The 19,380-nt window shown below is 41.5% G+C and overlaps 1 protein-coding gene across 1 annotated transcript in view; it reads right to left on the bottom strand.

The window, feature by feature from the left end:
- LOC115391399 (protein kinase C-binding protein NELL1) overlaps nucleotides 1-19,380 on the bottom strand; it is a 314,577-nt gene that overhangs the window by 5,911 nt on the left and 289,286 nt on the right. Inside the window, exon 17 of the mRNA XM_030095681.1 lies at nucleotides 5,313-5,506. Within this exon, the coding sequence (XP_029951541.1) occupies nucleotides 5,313-5,506 (194 nt within the window). The remainder of the gene's footprint in view (nucleotides 1-5,312; nucleotides 5,507-19,380) is intronic.

Here is a 19,380-nt window from a genome sequence, read left to right as displayed (position 1 = left end):
CCTCAGACATCTGACTCAACCCCTGGTTTGACAGCGAGGATGTAAACAAGTAGGACAACAGATCCTGAACACCGATCTCTGCTCTCCCATCTCCATACGGCAGGTGTATTTTCAACCCTACAGCTCTCGCCCTTATCTTTGTTAGTAATTGACATAAATATGTTCTGGAGCTTGTAGCAAAGCTGTCACTTCAATGCCGTCAGTAAAACATCAGAAGCAAACTGAAGATTTAAGATGTTTTGAATTAAAGTGTCATAACTCATGGCAAGCGCCGTGCGGTTTGCTTTGGTTTACCCGTCGTACTGAGTAGGGTACAAGTGAAACGTCCTTGTGGTGAATTTGAAATTTTATGAGCCGGTAAGACATCACGAGAACCACCGCTTTCAGCTGTCATTTTAGTCCATAACCCCTCCGCCTGCCGCCGATTAATCTCACTCACTCAGCTTTTCTTTCCCAAAGACAAACCTGATCAATATCTGGCTCTCCTGCAGCTGCTCTGCACGCCAACCGGCTCATTTCGACTCCCGAGCACGGAAAAGACTCGTTAGGCTGCCACAAATATTTGTCAGATTGTAATGCGGGCTAATCACAAACAGATGGGAGCACAGAGGGTTTTTTCCCCCTCACCTGAGGCCAAAAAAATTAAAACGTTTACCACTTTGTAGGGTGCTTTTTTTTTTCCTCTCCCCCAACAGCTTTCCATAGAGATGATTGGAAAATCTGTTGTTGAGAATCAATTATATGACAACATATCTGCAGCGCTGGGATTTAGATCTTCTACACTCTGCCATGTTGCATTATGTAGAATTCAAGTTCACTATGAGAGCAAAGAAAGTTAAAGATGAATTATTAGATCTTCCTTTCATAATGACATTATGTTCTGCAGCATAATCAAATCGAACTGCTTAAAGTGTTTATATTTGAATTTTTCTTACACATCCTCTGATTTACATTGAGATCCAACATGTACACGCAGCGGTTAACAGTCCCGACTCACAGCAAGAAGACTCCCGGTTCAAGTCCAGAGTTTTCCTGGGTATTACCTTCGGTGACTTATTTCAAATGTCTAAAATCTTCTGTTTGAGGTAAACTTATCTTCATGAAAACAGCAGTAGGTCTCACTGAGGCTGAGCTGGTGAACTGTCCAGGACGGATCCTGCCTTCGCCCACAGTCAGCTGGGATTGGCTCCATCCCACTGAGGCCCCATTTCCATGACAAGTTGTTTTAACGTGAAAACAGAAAACTTTCATTCTGTTTTGGAGGTCTGTTTACACGATGATGATGCTCTGGGACACGAAAAACCCAACTTTTCTGAAATGTTGTCACTGCTATGGCTTCACATGTCCAAATACACAGCAATAATGTGCTCTGATAGTTTAGCCTTTGCATTTATGAGTAAAGTGTGATCACAACCAATAAATGAGTTATGAGACAGTGATGCAAGTCTTTGAATAAGCAGCAGATGAACACAAGTCAAACAGTAACACCCAGCTTTTGCCACACTAGTATCCATTCACTGTCTCATCGTGCAGCTTTTCAGAGCAGGTTGTCGGTTTGAATAACAAAAAAGAAAAAAAAAAATAGAGTGACTGGTTGCAGGCATTCTCTCTGAATTGCACACATGTGCATGTGATTGGTGGGTGTGTGTACATCTGAAACATTGTCTATTTCTGTCAACATGAGCCTTAAAGTAAAGAATACAGAAACTCGAGCTGCAGCAGGGAAAAGCCCTGGAGACCCCGGCTTCCCCTGCATGAACAGCTGGGGAAGGAAGTGCTACGAATGATGTGAAAGGAGTCGGAGGAGCAGCATGAACAGATACATCCACGTGTGGATAAAAGCTAGAATCGAAAATGTCTGTTTCTGTCAACATGAGTTGCAAAGTGGAGGTTAAAGCGGCACAGCTGACCAGGCCCCGGGACCTCCGCTGTCCCCGAATCCTCAGCCGGGGCAGGGAGGTACGATAAAAGGTGTGTGAAAGCAGGAGCCAAAAGCACAAAGCAAGCCATTCTGGATTTAAAGATTCCCTGTTTCTTTCAATTTGAGCTTCACAGTGGAGGCGAGGACGACCGCAGCGCTGACCAGTCCTGGTGCCCTGAGCTTTCCCTCTAACCACTTTCAGGGTAAATAAGCGCTGTGAAAGGCCACGGGAGCCAAACAAATAAACAGAACTATCCATGCTGGATGGAAAACTAGCATTATTAAATTACCTGTCTGTCAACATGAGCTTTGCAATAAAAGATATTGCAAACTGGACTACGATGCGGACCGGGATCTGTGGTTTGCTTGTGTCCACAGCTGGTGAAGGAAATATCATGAAATGTGTGACACTCGCCAGAGGTGAAGAAAGCAGAGGAAAACCACGCAAGACCAAAAGCTAATATTGTCATGTTACAGCGATTTAGGTAGCAACACTGAGCAAACCAGTAGAGCGAAGTTTCCCTACACTGTGGAAGGAGTAAACAAGGCAGAGGATCAGCAAGCACCGGCCGGGCTGAGACCTGGTAGGAAAGTGTTAAAACTGATGTGTCCAGGTGTGTCCATGCTCAACTGATTTATCTACCCAATCAAAAATCAGCAGCATTGTTCTACAAAAATCCACAGTCGTTGTTCTAAACGATTGGCCCTCCATAGTCTAAAGTCCTTGACGGAGAAGGCTTTGCAGTGTGTTCACGCATTTGCAGGGTATTTTGTGAAGTTTTGGTTGCACTGTGGGAGGATCTGATGCACCTCTGACTCCATTATGTTTATACGAGGGGGTACCGGAAAGAAACCGGACTGTGTTTATAAAATGAAAACAAGAATGATTTCAGAGTTCGTGGTTGTTCAATCTCGCTACAGCATGTTCTTGTGCAGATCTTTGCAAAGTATCATCTCACAAAGTTACACAGGGAAAGCACACACAGCGCCGACGTCAACACAGCAGGACCCTCTTCTTCGGAAAAGCACAAAATGGCAGAACACATCACTAAACGCGATCAGCGCGCAAGCATCAGATTTAGTTTTCTGCTGGGAAAAACAGCGTCAGAAACACTCACCATGGTCCAGGAGGCGTATAAAGACGGTGCCCTGGGGAGAACGCAGGTTTTTGTATTGTATGGGCGCTTTAAAAGGGGCGAAATGTCCATTGAAGACCAGCCCCACTCCGGACGACCCGCATCCTCACGCACGCAGGAAAAGATCCGCGAGGTGGGAGCCGTGGTCTTGGCTGACAGGCGAAGGACGATCGGGGAGGTGTCCACCTTGACGGGGGTTCTGTGGAGTTCCTGTCAGGAGATCCTGTCCCAGGATTTGGGCTTGCGGCGGGTCGCAGCGCGTCCTCACTCTGGAGCAGAAGGCGGCCTGCGTGGATGTGTGCCGGGAAATCCTCCAGCACACTGAAGAGCATCCTGGGCTGCTGGGCAAAGTCATCACGGCGGATGAGACCTGGCGTCACGCCTACGATCCCGAGACGAAGCAGCAGTCGAGCCAGTGGCGACACCCAGGCTCCCCTCGGCCGAAAAAAGCACGCCAGTCCCGGTCAGTGGTAAAAGCCATGCTGATCTGCTTTTTCGATGCGAAAGGGGTGGTCCACAGCGAGTTTGTGCCGCCTGGGCAGTCTGTTAACCAGGACCACTACATCCAAGTCCTGAGGCGGCTCCGGGAAGCAGTGAGGCAGAAGCGTCCGGAGCTTTGGCGGGATGGCGAGTCGTGGCTGCACCACGATAACGCGCCGGCGCACCGGGCCCTGCGCGTAATGCAGTTACTGGTGAAAAACGGGATGATCCTGCTGCCTCATCCACCCTGTTCGCTGGACTTAGCACTGTGTGATTTTTTTCTCTTCCCAAGAATGAAAAGAGAGCTGAAGGGGCGGAGATTTGAGGACGTCGAGGAAGTTAAACAAAAATCGAAAGACGCACTGAACGGCATCATTGCGCACGAGTTTTCAAACGCCTTTGAATACTGGAAGACACGGATGCAACGGTGTATTCAAACCAGCGGGGATTACTTTGAAGGCGACAGCTTTGAATAATTGTTAAAATAAAACAAATGGAAAGTTATAACCAGTGTCCGGTTATTTTCCGGTTCCCCCTCGTATACTATTGTGATAAATTCTCAGTTAAGGACATTGATATATCTCTTCGATTGAGTGAAATGTACACAGAAGTGATTTCGTTCTGAATTGAAAAATATAAGTACAGCGACTTTGTATTTACAAATGTTGATCTTTCATCCAGAGTAGATAATCCAGTGGGGGCTCTTTCAGGCAGCACTTCACCTCAAGGACCCAAGTTTTTTTTTTTTTTTTTTTTTTTATACTGGTGGAGAGTTCCATCGCTCATTGAACTTATATACAGTAAAATCCCACGTTTCAAATCCCTAGCTGCAGCAAGGCACATCAACAAGATTGAAACGATGAACTATCATGAACTCTGACAGCAGAAACAAAGGAGACGTGCAGCCATGAGATCTGGCGTCCGTCCACAATCCTCTTCTCCTCACTGTCACTGACCTCAGCGGCACAGTTACAAAGCCAGAGTAACAGAAATAGCGAATTTCAGCTCACTGCACGGACACGGACGGACACACACACACACACACACACACACACACACACACACACACACACACACACACACACACACACGTAAGTACAACACTGACACAAAACTGATGGCATCTTTAAAAACAGGACTCCATTTGCTGAAATTAAAGTGGGAAAAGCAATAAAAAAAAAGATCCCTGTGTGATCCCTCTTTGCTTCATTCACATTTTCAGGCGCTCCTTTGTGCACTGTATCGTATCTCATCCTGTTTCGCTCCCATTTTCAAGCCTTCTGTATTTTAAATCTAGATACTAGTGCAGTTGTGATTGTCTTTTCTTGTGTGAGTGTTATCAATCCCGTGTTGACACTCTGACTTTAAATAATAGCCTAAAGAACAGGGAGTTTTTTTGGGACATCAGATAATTGGATTTACATGAACAAATATACTTTTCAGAGCAAAGACGGGTGCTGCCAGTGATTTGATGAATATCCTACATATCAGATATTGCATGATGCCATTTGTTTTGCTTTTCCTACTTATTTTTTCCATCATTTGATGATTGACAAGTGCTACCCACCCCAAAAAGTAAAACTCGGGCTTTATAGATTTGAAAGCGACAGCTGAGTCCATTACAAAAGAGTGAGGCTGTCACATTAAGGCTAGCTATTGAAAATAATTCTGTTTCATTGTGCTTGTGCAATTACCATATGCAAGAAATCATAGAAGAAAAAGAACTTGTTGTGATGAAACAATGCAACAACCTTAATGTTTCTGTATATTTTTACCTTGCAGGAGCATATAGCGCAGCGGTCAAAGCCGGGTTTCCAGTCCTCTCCGTTGCGCCTGATTACTTCCTCCTGCTGGCAGTCGCCGCTGCAGCCTGGACCCGTCGTGCACACACAGTCGTAGCCTCCCGGGAGATTCACACACACACTGTCGTTCCAGCAGGTGTGTGTCTGCAAACCGCATTCGTCGATGTCTGGAAGAGAGAGAGAGTAAACAGCAGTGAAGACATGCTCATGTCAACAGTGATGCTTTCATGTAGTCAATTATTTCTTTGTTGGGGTGAAAAGTCACAACCTAACAAACATGCCCCTGCATCTTTTTGTCACATGTCAGGAAGTAGTACAGGGCGCAATATGGTGAGAGTCAAGACTGAGACAATAGACAGAGCTTGCAGACAATATGTTTAACTTTCATCATGCGATGACAACTATGCAAATGATCTCTTTATCATAGCACCTGTTACTGAGTGCGTTTTAATCAGTAGCAGGTGGACATTTGGTCTTTAGGGTTTATTTGCCAAAATGGAGACGCACAAAGATTTGAGTGAATCGGATTACCACCAAACTGTAATAACTAGACAAGTTTTTCCAAACGTTTCTGTGGTCCGAAGAAGGAAAAGTGGTGAACTGACGACAGGAGCGAGAGCTGAATTCGGATTTCGAAAGAAAGGCGCTATAATTCAAAAGGCATTTCAGTTTGTTTTATATGGGGCTGCAAAGTCTCAGTGTCGATTCTTTTTGTGTCAATTTCCAGGTGAGCGTCTGACCTCAACATCGGGATAATCACAGTATTTTGCACGCAACCCTTCAACTAAGGATTGTTGCTCTTTGAGCAGGATAATGTGGCCTTAACAGTACTCTGTGGCAGCAGCGGCCTCTCAGTGCGCCCTGCCACAGAGCGACGGGGGTTCAGGAGTCGCTGCAGGAACACAGTAACCAGGCTGAGCTGATGATGGGCTTAAGGCCCCGTTTGGGGGTCTGTTCATACCACAGCGGGGCTCAGAGCCAATGAACATACAGCTTTTTAGAAATACTTTTTGAAAAAAATTCCATAGAAATGGGGCAAAACGCACCTTTTATGAAAAGCTGCTACTGAGCATGTTTCAACACAGCCGTAGTAAATAGTTCCTTTGCACGTGTGCGAGTAGACAGACAATAAGAACAATGGCCTCCAGACTGTCATGATTCCTCGTCCATGTTCTCCTATGATTTGATGGTTTTTATCGTTGAGAATCACCAGTAATACAATGCAAAAATGATGGGATGTTACTTGAAACGCTGTCACGAAAACAGGGCATAAGTCAAGGATGAATAGTGGAGTGTAACAGTCTGCAGGGAATGTATGTAAAATCCCTTCATAGAATAAAAAAAAAAAAACAGTGTTTGTTGATGAAGTTAAAACAGGAGCAAACGGCCAAATACATTTTCCTTGAGAAAAAAAAAAAAATCAATCAAAAGTGGAAGGTTTAATTTCATCAGCAGACCTGTTTAGGTAATTTCCTCTCAAACAAGTCTTATGTGTGACGATATTTTGTACTTTTGTTTGGAAAAATCCCAATTTTGCAATCATAATCTATAAACTCTCTTGAAGTCAGAGACCTCAATGAGAAAGAGATGTTTCACCACGTTTACGGATCAATCGGTTTCACTTTCTGTAAATGTTTATTTCATTGACTTAAAGAACTCTGTTTTTCTCTTGTGTGTCTATTGAGTCGAAAAAGAAAAAAAAAACCACACATTTCTCTACAACCACAGAGGGAAACGTTAAACTTTCATAACTTTGCGGCTGATATGAGACGCATTCGCTTTGAATTATTTTTTTCAATTTCCTCACATTACACAGAAGCCGAGCGAGTACCATTCGTAATCGCTCATGCTGTGCACAAATTAATATTTCAGCCCTCAGGACCTTCAATCATTTTAAAATGAATAGGACCGACTTATTGTGGCTGTAGACGCAGAATATACAAGTTGTTGTGGTCAGTTAGAGAGGAGAGTCGCATTTACAGCCATGCTTGTGTGTAATTAGTTTTTATTTATGAGACTTATTCCCACAAATAGAGGAGCATTGTTAATGCCCACTTTTATACAATTTTTAAAGGAGCCAGATGGAATGAATAATTCATCCATAATCTATGTCAGTGCTTCCAAACCTTTTTCTCAAGGGATGTCAATTTCTACCACTGGAAACCTTGGTGACCCTCGACACCCTGTATTATTACAAAACAAAGTTAAAGGAACCGCATAACACCTTATGTATATAGTGTGTTTGTTTTTATGTTCCAGTCTGTAATGATGAGTTCCTTTTTCTGAGAATAAACTCTTTGGGGATATTTCATCTTGGGAGGGTTGGTGGACTGATGCCGGGTCAGTCTTTTAAAATATCTTTCTTTAAATAAAATGATAAACTTAGTAGTTTTGTGACATAAATGAATTCACTTCTGACTCACCTATTTTTATGGCATGAAAAATGTTATGCTTCTGAAAATCACCCATGACTCCATACTATTATATCGATATTTATGCTCAAATCTCCAGACAATTTCAACATCACCAGTGAGTTTAGAAAACATGTTTTTGGACTGAAAGCAAAACAGCATTCTTCACCTCATTTTTGTGCAAAAACATCATTTTCATAACTGAAGTCCCATATTTACATCCCCACAGATTCAGCTGAATCATCAAAGGATCTGCTCAGTCAGCTTATTTCTCACCCCCACACCTCCCACACACACACACACACACACCAGGAACATGGAGGGCGGAGGCACAGCCCAGAAATCAGGGTGCCCAAAGTCTGTCCCTACCTCTTTTCAACCACTGACATTTTTACTCCCTTTGTCCTCGCTGAATGCGAGCTGTTCAGAGGGAAAAAGACCAAAGTCTCTCCCCTGCCAGCACCTGCTGCCTACAGACATCGATCACACCCACACCGCACTGACAGCGTGCGGCTGCTGTCGCACCAGCACAGCCTCAAAGCAGCAAAATACAAAACATATTATAAAGCAGGGATGTGTGTCAAGCTTTTTTAATTTAAATTCCATAAACAATATTTAACTTGCATCCTATTTTGTGTAGCGGTGATGTTAAAATACTGATACTGCATCTTAATCTCAATCCTACTGATGGAAAACAAGTGCATTAGGCAATTTGGAGGTTTCAGACCGAACGCCCCGAACTGTCCATGACGTCCTATTAAAAAGAACTTTTTTTCACTTCTGGGTGTACTCCAGCTGATATGTAGGATTTTATTACTGCCATTTATGTGCAATCAGTGTCAGTGTTGAGCCATTGTAGTATCCTAACAGTTTTAGCTGCTTGTTCTTAAGTTTGCAGTTCTCTTTTTTGTCTCCATATTCCTTCTTTTATGCTGATGTGAATGTGGTTGTCAGTCAAAATCAGTCGGCAGTGGTGATACAGGACGTCAACGATGCTGCAAGAGAAATACATTTAGGCCTAAAATACCGATGGCCTCTGTTAACTGCACAGTAAACCATCACCTGTTCTAAATCAGGATCGTGAGAGCAAATTAAATTTGAAAAAGTTGATTAGTTTACTCATTTTAGTTAATATTTATGTAGCACAGAACCTAAACAATTTCAAAATACCATCACTCGTGGTACTTTTCAAGCACCAAACGGCCAAATGACAAAAATGATTTTCAGTGTGTATACAGACCATGAGACAGGTTAGTTCTACCCTACCGATGATGTGTTGTTGCACCAGTAATCCTGCGTCTTTGTAACTTCATCATGGCCATGGTTACTCCTTGTCTTGCATATACACTGAGTGGAGGAGAGCGTTTCTGGGATGGCTCCATGCTCACCCACAAAACAGAGAAAAGTCACGCTCCCACAGGAAGGGTTTAAGTTGGCTGTGGAGATCCATCCTTTGTCTGGGCAACACCGGTCGGGCCGATCTTAGCTGACAGGCGATCAGTCCATCACAGTGCTCACACCAGGTGACACACACTCGCCCATTCCACTAGCCATCGATTTAGAGTCACCAATTAACTGAAGATGAATTATGTTAGATTGTAGGAAGAAGCAGGTGTGAGCTGAGAAAACTTACAAGCACACTGAAACAAAACAGATCTGGCCCTGGAATCGAACCAGGGTCTTTAATCATGAGATGACCACTGCAGCACTGTGCCACCATGTCCATAACAATACCTGTTAAACTGCAGGGATCATGATTAGGATGCTGGCTGCTGTGCAGGTACATCCATAACTATATTCTAATGCAGGTTTGCTCAGTCGTTGTTTTCCACTGTAAAACTGGCACCTGTTCCTATCTGTAAGTCAGTCGGTGCATGTGTTCGCCTGAAATAATGCCCGGTGTTCAGCGGGAACAGTGGTAATGTTTATGGTGCCTTGTCATCTGTGAATAAAACAGCAAAAATTGCTGCCTAATCAGTGCTAACAAGGTAATAATACATGCAAAAACATCAACAGAATACGTGACATCCAGCCCTCGGTGATTACTTTGAAATTTTTAGCACCTCTGGCACAAGTTGCTCGATTTAGAAGCACCGTGCAGCTCGAATGTAGATTTCCTCCCGTGTGAAATGATGAGTAGACAACAGCTTCTTTGGGTGGATGTGAAGCCTGGCCTATACTGCTGCCACACCAGCCACAACAATACAAGATGACAATGCTGAATATATACTCTAATTGGTCGTAGTATCCAGTCTGCTGGATTCAGAGGGAGGAAAACAGCCCAGCCGGGGATTTATTGTGCCAGCCACAGACTATTTGCATACGCTAAATGGAATCCCCATCAGCCCGTCAGACATACTGTACCTCTGCCGGTGAAGGATTAATGCTCTTCATGCTACAGTCACCACATTCAGCTACAAGCTGCGGCACGCACACCGAGCGTGCGCCTACAATGCATGTCGTGAAAGGCAATGTTGCCTTCAAACACAAAAAGCCCTTCAAGGAAAGCAGCCGAGCACAGCCGGCCATATGCGGAACTTAAGACACACCCACATGTGCTGTCACACATGAAAGCACTAATCCCGAGTACGTACACGGCAGGAGATGTTTACACAGCCGCACACACACCAGTTCCAAATCCTGCTGACAGATGTTGGTAATTAGAAAGCATCAGAAAGCTTAGTATTTGAGTATATAAATTATATTTTTCTATGTCTCCTGGCAACCCATATGGAAAGGTCATGCGCGCCACGGAGAGAGAAAATGATACGGGAACCTTGTCTTGTAGAGAGACAGTGGGAGTTTATGGTGTATAATGCTCATCTTTATTCACAATCTGTTTATTAAAGCCACCTGTCTCCCCTTAAAGCATGAGACAAAATAAACGTGCTTAGAGACGCAGCTTTCTGTCAAAGCAGTAAAGGAAAAGGAGCGCCGCTCGCAGCTGCTCCGCTCCCCAACACAACAGTGTGCAGTGCAACACAATGCAACACAACAGAAGGTAATGAAATGTATTGCACTGAGGCGCACTCAGCACAGCATGCAGCAAGCGCAGGAAGGCTTCAGACACACTGAAGCTCAACATACTGACAGAGCAGTCAGAACACGTGTCGGAGTTACTTCTAACTACGTAGAGCTGCGTATGCGCATGGACAGATGTACATATCTGTAAATTATTAGACCATTATCCACCGATAAGGAATAATAATTTTTCCAATGTTTACACCAAAACATTATGACCACCTGTCTTTTGTGCTTGTTTCTTTTTTTTTATTTCAGATTATTTGTGCCTGTAACTCCATTGTGGTATGTTTGATACCTTCCTCCATCAACATAGCAATCAGTCGCTACTTATCGAACTGAAATGTGGAAATGATGCCGTTTTCAGAAGATATTTTTAGTGCAAACAGGACTTCATGCACAAACATCCCTGACTGGAGTACTGTATCTACCAACAATGGAATAATGTTTACATTTTTCAATGCATTACAGCTCATAATCCAGCTGTACATCGTTTCCTCGCATGAGGATGTGTGAAGCCGAGCGTCACGGTGACACCTGATGAACAGTCCTCTCATGGCCCAACTCGGAGAGTGCACTTAGTCGCTTCACAGATAAAAGACTTTTTATAGATTAATGTGTCACGCAGCAGGATGCACAGCCAGTTGCTCGATGTGTGAAACACAAATTAGCACCAGCAGCACAACAAACCACTCTGTTCATTTGAACAACAGCATATCCTTCAACTTGATGTTTCGCACGGCACACATCCAACACCACTGAGTAATTCCCAGTTTACCACTGCAAGGAGGCATATCATCATAAAAGAGTTTACTCTGAAGCTTTACTATTTTCTACAGGGTGTTACTCATTGTATTTTGTATCAAACTATAATTTTTCTGCACACAGAGCTATGAAAAAAACTGTCATCTAACATGCCTGGAAGACGCAATTGTGTACAGACTTTCTTTTGTCTCAGTAATTCTTGCTTTTGCTGCACTCTGCATTTTCTCAGTGTTTAGATATCCTCAGTAAAATGCAGCTGATGGTGTAGTTTACGGTCTGCTTCCACTTTAAGCTGGGCTTTCTTATTACAAAAAGTGAGTAAATGTTGGGATGAATCACGAGGAGCTGTGGGAAGGATACTGTGGATGGGAGGAAAAATCCTGTTAAACTTTCATCTGTGTTAAATTCCCCAGCTAATGCTGCAACACAGCGGGAGAGGAGGTGGCAGATATACTGTCACAGCAATATACACTTGCCTAGTAACTCTCTCTCACACACACACACACACACACACTACAGGACATGTGTGTTTTTATAGTTTGAAGCCTGAAAAGGGAGCCTTATAGCATGACTCCATCTCCAGCAATACATTTCCACAAAAAAAGAAGCCTGAATGATAAAGTAAACTTCTCTTTTTTTTTGGTACACAGAAGGATTTCACATTTTTGTTTGAGCCATTTTCTGCAAGTATGAGTTATGTATCAGGAGTGTATTTTTCACAATATGCTCAAAAATTAGATATAGTACATACATTATTGTCGATCAAAGAAAACTGTCCTTTTACAGCCGTGGTTAATCTTAAAAGTTTTTGCTACAGACCAAAGAAAATGTTAAATTCTACAACTGATTCAACTGGAAATCAAGGACGCGGAAGCAGCATGAACCTCCTTTTTTGATGAAACGTGATGGTAAGCTGAAGTTCCAGAGGCTTTTCTCCATATTTTAGTCTGCTGAATGTCTTATTACCATTTTTTTGTGTGACCCCTTTCTTTGGTTTTGCTTTTATTTTTCTTTGATTAGAGTTTCTTAAAATACAGTTGAATCGCATAGTCCAATATAAGCCTTGTTTCCACTGAAAGAGAGGCTTTATCTTTATGGAAAAGGTTTCACATTTCTCTTTGTGCCATTTTGGCATCATGTCTAGAGGTGATGATAATGGAAAAAAAAATTGCAATTTACAAATTCACATGAGAAGCTGATGTATGAACAGAAGGAAAATACCCCCGAGAAATGCAATGGAAACATTCTGAGCAAATAAATTAAGATGGAAATAATACACATGCTGTAAACATAGACCAAAAAAAGAAAAGCACAAGGCAGCAGAAGATCCATTTTCTGAGAATGAACCAAAATATGAATTAACAATCCTAAATATTGATTCAGGAAGATCATTATCTTTACATTTAAAACAAAGTCGAAACAGTTACTCAAATACCAGTTTTGAAATACCCATTTTTATTTTATATTTATTTGTTTATTTATTGATATGATTTCATATATTTATCTTGAAAAGTGCTGGATGGATTATGATGCATCATCGTGACATATGGGTTCAAACCAGGGACTTGACTGCAGTGAGGCAACAGAACTAACCACTGCCTTGTGGACAAAATGTTCACATTTAATGTGGCCCAGAAATCCAGGCTGTTCACGGGAGTCCTTGAGCTCAAGCACTAAACTGTGGACCAACAGTAGTGGACCACAGCAGAAAACGGATTATGCTGCAGGAATGAGTTCTACTTTATTCACTACGCTCGTGGAAAACGCTAAAATCCAACCCGGTTTGAATCCAAGCTGAATGCTGCTGCAGGAGCAAGCTGCAAAAAACTTCACGGCCACATCTGCCAGGCGAAAAGTGCAGGTTTGATGGGATTCAGGTGGGATTCTCATCCTCTGTTAAATAATCACCATAACTTTGAATTTAAACCACTTTGTAAAATCAAGATAGAAGTAGTATCAGATTAGTTTACATCCCCCAAACAAAGTAAAAAAAAAAAAAAATCTAATAAGACAGAAAAGCTTGTCAAAGTATAAATCAGTTGAAATGAAGCACTGAAAAGGAGATTCATGAAGAGTTTAAAAGAGGAACAGTTATTATGCAAAGAAGCTGTCACCATTACTCATTATAAGATGTGAAGCAGCAAACATCCTCATAAAGTAAAATAAACACAGAGGCCTGAAAATCTTGTTCTATTCTACATTTTCAGAAACTGAGTAAAACTTGATCGAAAAAAGATGAACTCGCTCTGGACTGGAACAAACACCTCCAATGTCCAAAGGCTCCGATCCCAAATGAAGACCAAGGGATCAACAGATCCTTTTGAGCTCTTTTTAACATACTTAGACACTGGAAGTTCCAACCCCTGGAACTCCAAGGCTGTTTTAAAACTTATTATTTTACTTTTGTGAATTTTGACTCCTATAGGCTGAATAATATATAGAAAAGTCACCTTTACCGTGAAGAACATCTTTAAATTAGATAAATTTCACACTTCATCCCTGTAAAAGGTTACACATTTTTTTTGGTCCATCCCCTGCAGTAATGAGTTCTCTAGTCCTAACATATACGGAGCTATGTGTGAAGAAGGCGACCAAAATATAACTTATGCAGGATGCACTGGGCATATGCTTTACTGAACATAATGGTTATTATGTGAAGGTCATGAAGATGGACTGAGTATTTCCTTAAACCAAGACTTCTCTTAATTTTTAACAGATTAAAAATAATTTTTAATATGCAGAAACATTATTTATAGGACGAGGAAGTTTGGGAAGCAAACTTATGACCAGATGTTTGCACTACTGAAGCAGGAGGGAAAACAGATGTGTGTTCACTGATCGGCCTCGGTATAAGATACACTTTGAAAGGGGAGGATTGGACTTCTCTTAGCCTTCAGAACTGCCTCCACACTTAGTGGCACAAAATTCAACAAGATGCAGGAAACATGACTCAGATCCTGGTCCACACTGACCTAATAGATGAAGTGTCCCTCAGAAAAAAGTGCACTGTGGTCTTAGAGGAATGGACGCTGTGGCAGCAGAAACAGAGACTCATCAGAGCTGGCAACATGTTGTCAATCCTCAGTAGTCCAGGTTTGTTGAACCTGTATGAGCTACAGCCTCGGTTTCCTGCTCTCAGCTGACATCAGATCCCTTGATTCCCTGTAAACATCTATTGTCTATGTTAAATGCAACATGCATGCTGGGTTCAGTGTTTCGGGCTATATTTCGGTGTCTCGCTCCAAAGTTGCTTTCAGCTGATTTACAGAAATTGGATTTTCCCAAAAAGAGGAGCGACAAGTACATTGCCAAACCTTCATACAATGTAAGAGCAGCGAAGCCAAAACAAGGCCCAATTTAGTAACTACACAGCTTATTTCTTGCCCAAAATATCTTCAGAAATACTTTTTGCTGGACTGTTTTAGAGACGTTTTAAGAAGTTTTAGAGAAAACAAAGTTTGTGACCGAGCCGCCACTGAGGTGCAGCTGCAGCCAGCGGATCTTCCCGATTGTGCTTATTTTTCCAATCTTGTACAGGCAGGATAATTTTGGAATTATTGATAATAGACGCCTACCAACGGGGCGACTTTAAGATGCAGTGTGTTTACAGTGGACCTGCACAGTAGCAGCATTTTCAAAAAGTTGCATTATACCCGTTTAGGTAGAGATGAAGTCACAGCGTTTTTAGAAAATTCCAGAAGTTTTGAAAAAGTTGCATTTTCAGTGACTCTGAGCAGAGCTGTCGTGTAAACAGGGCCTCGGTGTGGTTTTCTTCTGGTATAGACCAGCTCAACAGATATTTTCTCTTTCTGATAAACCAGGGAGACGGCTCCCCTGTGACTGGCAGATGAGCCATTCGCTGTAATGAGTAGTTGACCAGGTGCAGCTCACTCACGTTAAGAGAATTACCTTTGTGAGTTTATTTGCTGGAGGAATCAGATTAAATGATCTCAGTAAACAAATCAAAGTGAACTGCTGACGCTAAATTTTGATCTACAGGTTAAGAGAGAGCCAAACACATTTCATTCATTGTGACAGACAAAGGCAAATATAAAGGGCCTGGGATTTAATCAGGATCCTGTTGATCTCAGACAGGTGAAATGTCACTGAAGGTGTGATGTTCAGACGTTGTTCAGTCCTGAGGCCTGTAAGCAGCTTTACTTCAGTTTTAAGATTGTAAGATTAGATTAAAACATCCTTCACAGAGAAGCTGAAATGGAAATGCCCTGTGCTTCCCTCAGCTTTAGAATATCACCGTTAATTCAATAGCATGTGCAGAAATTGCCCACTTTAACCAGAAAGCAGGACATGTGTACCCTTTGAAGTCCATTACAGCCAGGAGCCGTTGTTCTAGCCTGTTATTTGTGATATGTTGCAGTGAAATGTCAGGGCAGTCTCTGATATGAAAATCATCACATGCCAGGTATAACAGTGAATGTACTTGAAAAACGTGACAATCAAAGACTTCCTTCGTCTTCTTCTGTTCCCTCTTCACGCCTTCACAGTATATCTGGCAAGCGCTGTGACACAAAGCAACCTTTTCCTCTCTCATGTTGACTGCAGCTATGAAAAAAGGCACCTATGCTCCGGCACATTCAACAGAACGTAGCATGCAACATCAATTACTTCTCACTTCACAGCAAAATGAGCTGTGGAATCATTAAAGTGAGAACATAACGTGTTACAACGGCTGCCCGTTTTGACTTGAGTTTAGAAATAATAGATCTATTTTAGACACGACAACAACACGACACACATTTCTATATATCTGTATGCACTTTCTGTTAGAAAAGACCACAACAGATACACTTTATTGTCGGTTTTAGACTTCAGAGAACAAACATCCAACTATACAGTATATAAGCACAGGCTTTGAGATTTGAAAGTTTTCTTTGATGTAGCATGACCGCAGAGTCAATGTGATTAAAATGTCTATATTTTATCAAAGTTAAACAATCACTGATGGAAACAACAAAAATGTCAACATGAAGCCAATTTCAAAGAGATCTGATCATAGTTAAGTTTTTCTTTGAAATTTTCACAATATTCTTGGTGGTTTGGTGGACTGAATTAGAGCTTCTTGTGGGATTTAAATCCTATTGAATACGTACTGGAGAGGTATTTTCCTGTACGTACCTGCAGCAGGTGGAGGTTACAGGAGAGACGACGTCTCAAAGTTAGCACCAATGTGTTGTTTTTTTTAATTGAGTGATTGGGCTTTCATTGTTCATTTAGCATGGCTATTCCCACACAGCGACAGAATCTGGACGACTTCCAAAAAACACATTTGAAGTCGTTCATTTAGAAAATAAATTTTAATAAAGAGACTCTTCATGATTGCCTTCTTCAGATCTTGGTAATATTCTATAACCGCGGTCATACTGGCTGAGCCGAAACATTCATGCACCTGCAGATTGGACTTCCTTATTTCTTTATGACTGGCGCGTCCTTTTTGAAAAAGCCTCCAGATGATCCACAGTACTGAAAGTACTGACGGGAAATTGAAAAAGATAAGACATTTCTCTCAATGAAACTTAGAATGTAATTTAAATTTCTGACCCTCAAGTACAACTTATCAGAACGTAGCGTGCAACATCAAGCAGTACTTTATTGAGCATGCAATTTCTCAGAGTTCTGGTTTATTAAAAGTTCAAAGAGTATATAAAAAGTCTTGTAAAAGGCAGACACCCTCTTTACACTGAGATTAGGTTGAAGCTAAGGCAGTCTGATTTAAAAACACTGGTTCAGATGACTCGGACTCATTGGTAGGCTTCATACAGGGTACACAGAAGTCTGCATTAAAGGCTCTAACAAACAGATATCAAATATATTGCTCGTTTAGGAGTATTTTTCAGTTCATTGTCCCTCTCAATATTGACAAGGAAATTTTGCTTCTGCCAGTTTATTTGGAAATCTAACAGATCTTCCAACAAATTCTATTTACAGTTTAATAATGAAGCTTATTTTACAAATTTAATTTGCGGTCAAAAAAATAATTCAGTTTAACCCTCCACCCATTCATCGATTAACAAATTCCTCCTGCTGCTCCAACTCCCCTGGAGCTCTCTGGCGCCCCCTGGGGGCGATCTGTCCCACACTGAGAGAACCACTGACCTTTTTATGCTGCCATATGTCGAGGCTGCTGTCCTACATCATCTCTCTGTGTCCCTGCAGATCTCTCAGGCTTTTTAGGCTCAATCATGGGTTTTGTTGAATGTTTGTTGTTTTCTATTCAACTTTTGGTGTCTTTGCTCTCTCCAGATGCCCACCACCTCTGAATTACGCTTTGCTTTAGTTTTATTCATGTTTATTTGCTTAAAAAAAAAAAAAAAGAAGAGAAAAGAAGTTCCTATATTTTATTATGGACCTCCAGCATTGATAGGTGTAGCACTGAGGTGTGAAAATAATGGAATTATTTTTTTTTTTTATATCCACCACAGCTGAAAGACATGGAAATGTAACACTATGTAAAGTAGTGCGTCACTTAATATATTAAGTGACTACAGTCCATTTGACCATAGAAAAGGGGAATAGTTCTTTCTAAAGTTTAACCTGCACACTGGACGACGTGACTTATTTTAATGATTCATGTTCTCAGGGTTCACGTTTCCAAATTTTTAAGTAAATATCAAAAATAGGAAATTAATATTTAGGTTTTTGGACAGTGTCCCACTGCCCTTGAATACTTAACAAACACTACATGAACATGGAGGTAATGTCAGCTAACATGCATTTTTCCACAAATTTCTCTAAATAAATAAATAAATAAATAAATAAATGAGTGCAGTAGTAAAAGTATGCTTTCTATGCTGGACTAAACCCACCATTTCTCTGTGCTTGCTCGGGAGCTATTTCGGGGCAAAGTCATAAAAATGATGATGTGGAACAAGTGGGACATTAAAGCAGGTGCAGATAGATGGCCTGCATAAAATGCTGTAGCTGCCTTAGATAATTAACGTGCAATATTAATGTTAAATACCTACTGTTTAAAAAATATTGCACATTTTAATGGGGCCCTTCACATGTGACGGGGTTACAAAAGTACGACATTAGAGACATTGTTGATATGCATGTTGTTTCTCTCTTTAAATTCACCTTTCTGGGGTCTATTTGTGCTAAAGCAGAGGAAACAATAATAAGATGCAAACATTGAATGGTTGACATGAGTATCTCATGAATAAATGATTAAAGGTGGTGTGTGGGTTTCACACTGTGTGGTTACATTTCCAGCGCTGAAGGTGAGAAGATCCATGATGAGCCTACTTGTAAGTGTGATGAAGGGCATGTTAGAGCAAATAGAGAATCCATACATTACACCGCCATCCACTTGTAACGATGTCTTTGTAGAAGATATTCAGAGCAAAAATGAGGCAAACGTGTAGTGGACCAGATATAAAACAGGCTTCAAGAGGAGAGTGGGCAGTAGTATATATAACATATTTGTTGTTGCAAAGGTCTGGAGCCATCTAGTCTGACTGTAGAGCAGACAGACTGAAGAAAAATACTTAAGAAATCAAATAGTTAAAAAAAATGTGCCTTGAATCTCATGTTCTGCTGATGTGGGCCCATGTGGGATGTCATGTCTGACTATTTAGCAACAGTTAGATCATAATCTGAGGTTTTACCCAGTTAATCAGACTGTCTATTGAGCATTATTAGTTTCGTATCATTTCCATCCATTTTCTAAGCCGCTTCATCCTTTTTCAGGGTCGCAGTTTGATATTAATTTGAAAATGGCCTTGAATAGAAGTGCAGCTAGAAGTGCAATCCAGGAGAGTAAAGTTTAGGAACCACATCGTTGATCAGTTATTACACTTACTTTCAGTTTAGTAGTTATCAATTAC

This window comes from Salarias fasciatus, chromosome 1 (assembly GCF_902148845.1).
Source record: "Salarias fasciatus chromosome 1, fSalaFa1.1, whole genome shotgun sequence".
Taxonomy (NCBI): Eukaryota; Metazoa; Chordata; class Actinopteri; order Blenniiformes; family Blenniidae; genus Salarias; species Salarias fasciatus.
The sequence above is the reverse complement of the archived record's forward strand: the minus strand, read 5'-3'. Positions and strand labels throughout refer to the sequence as shown.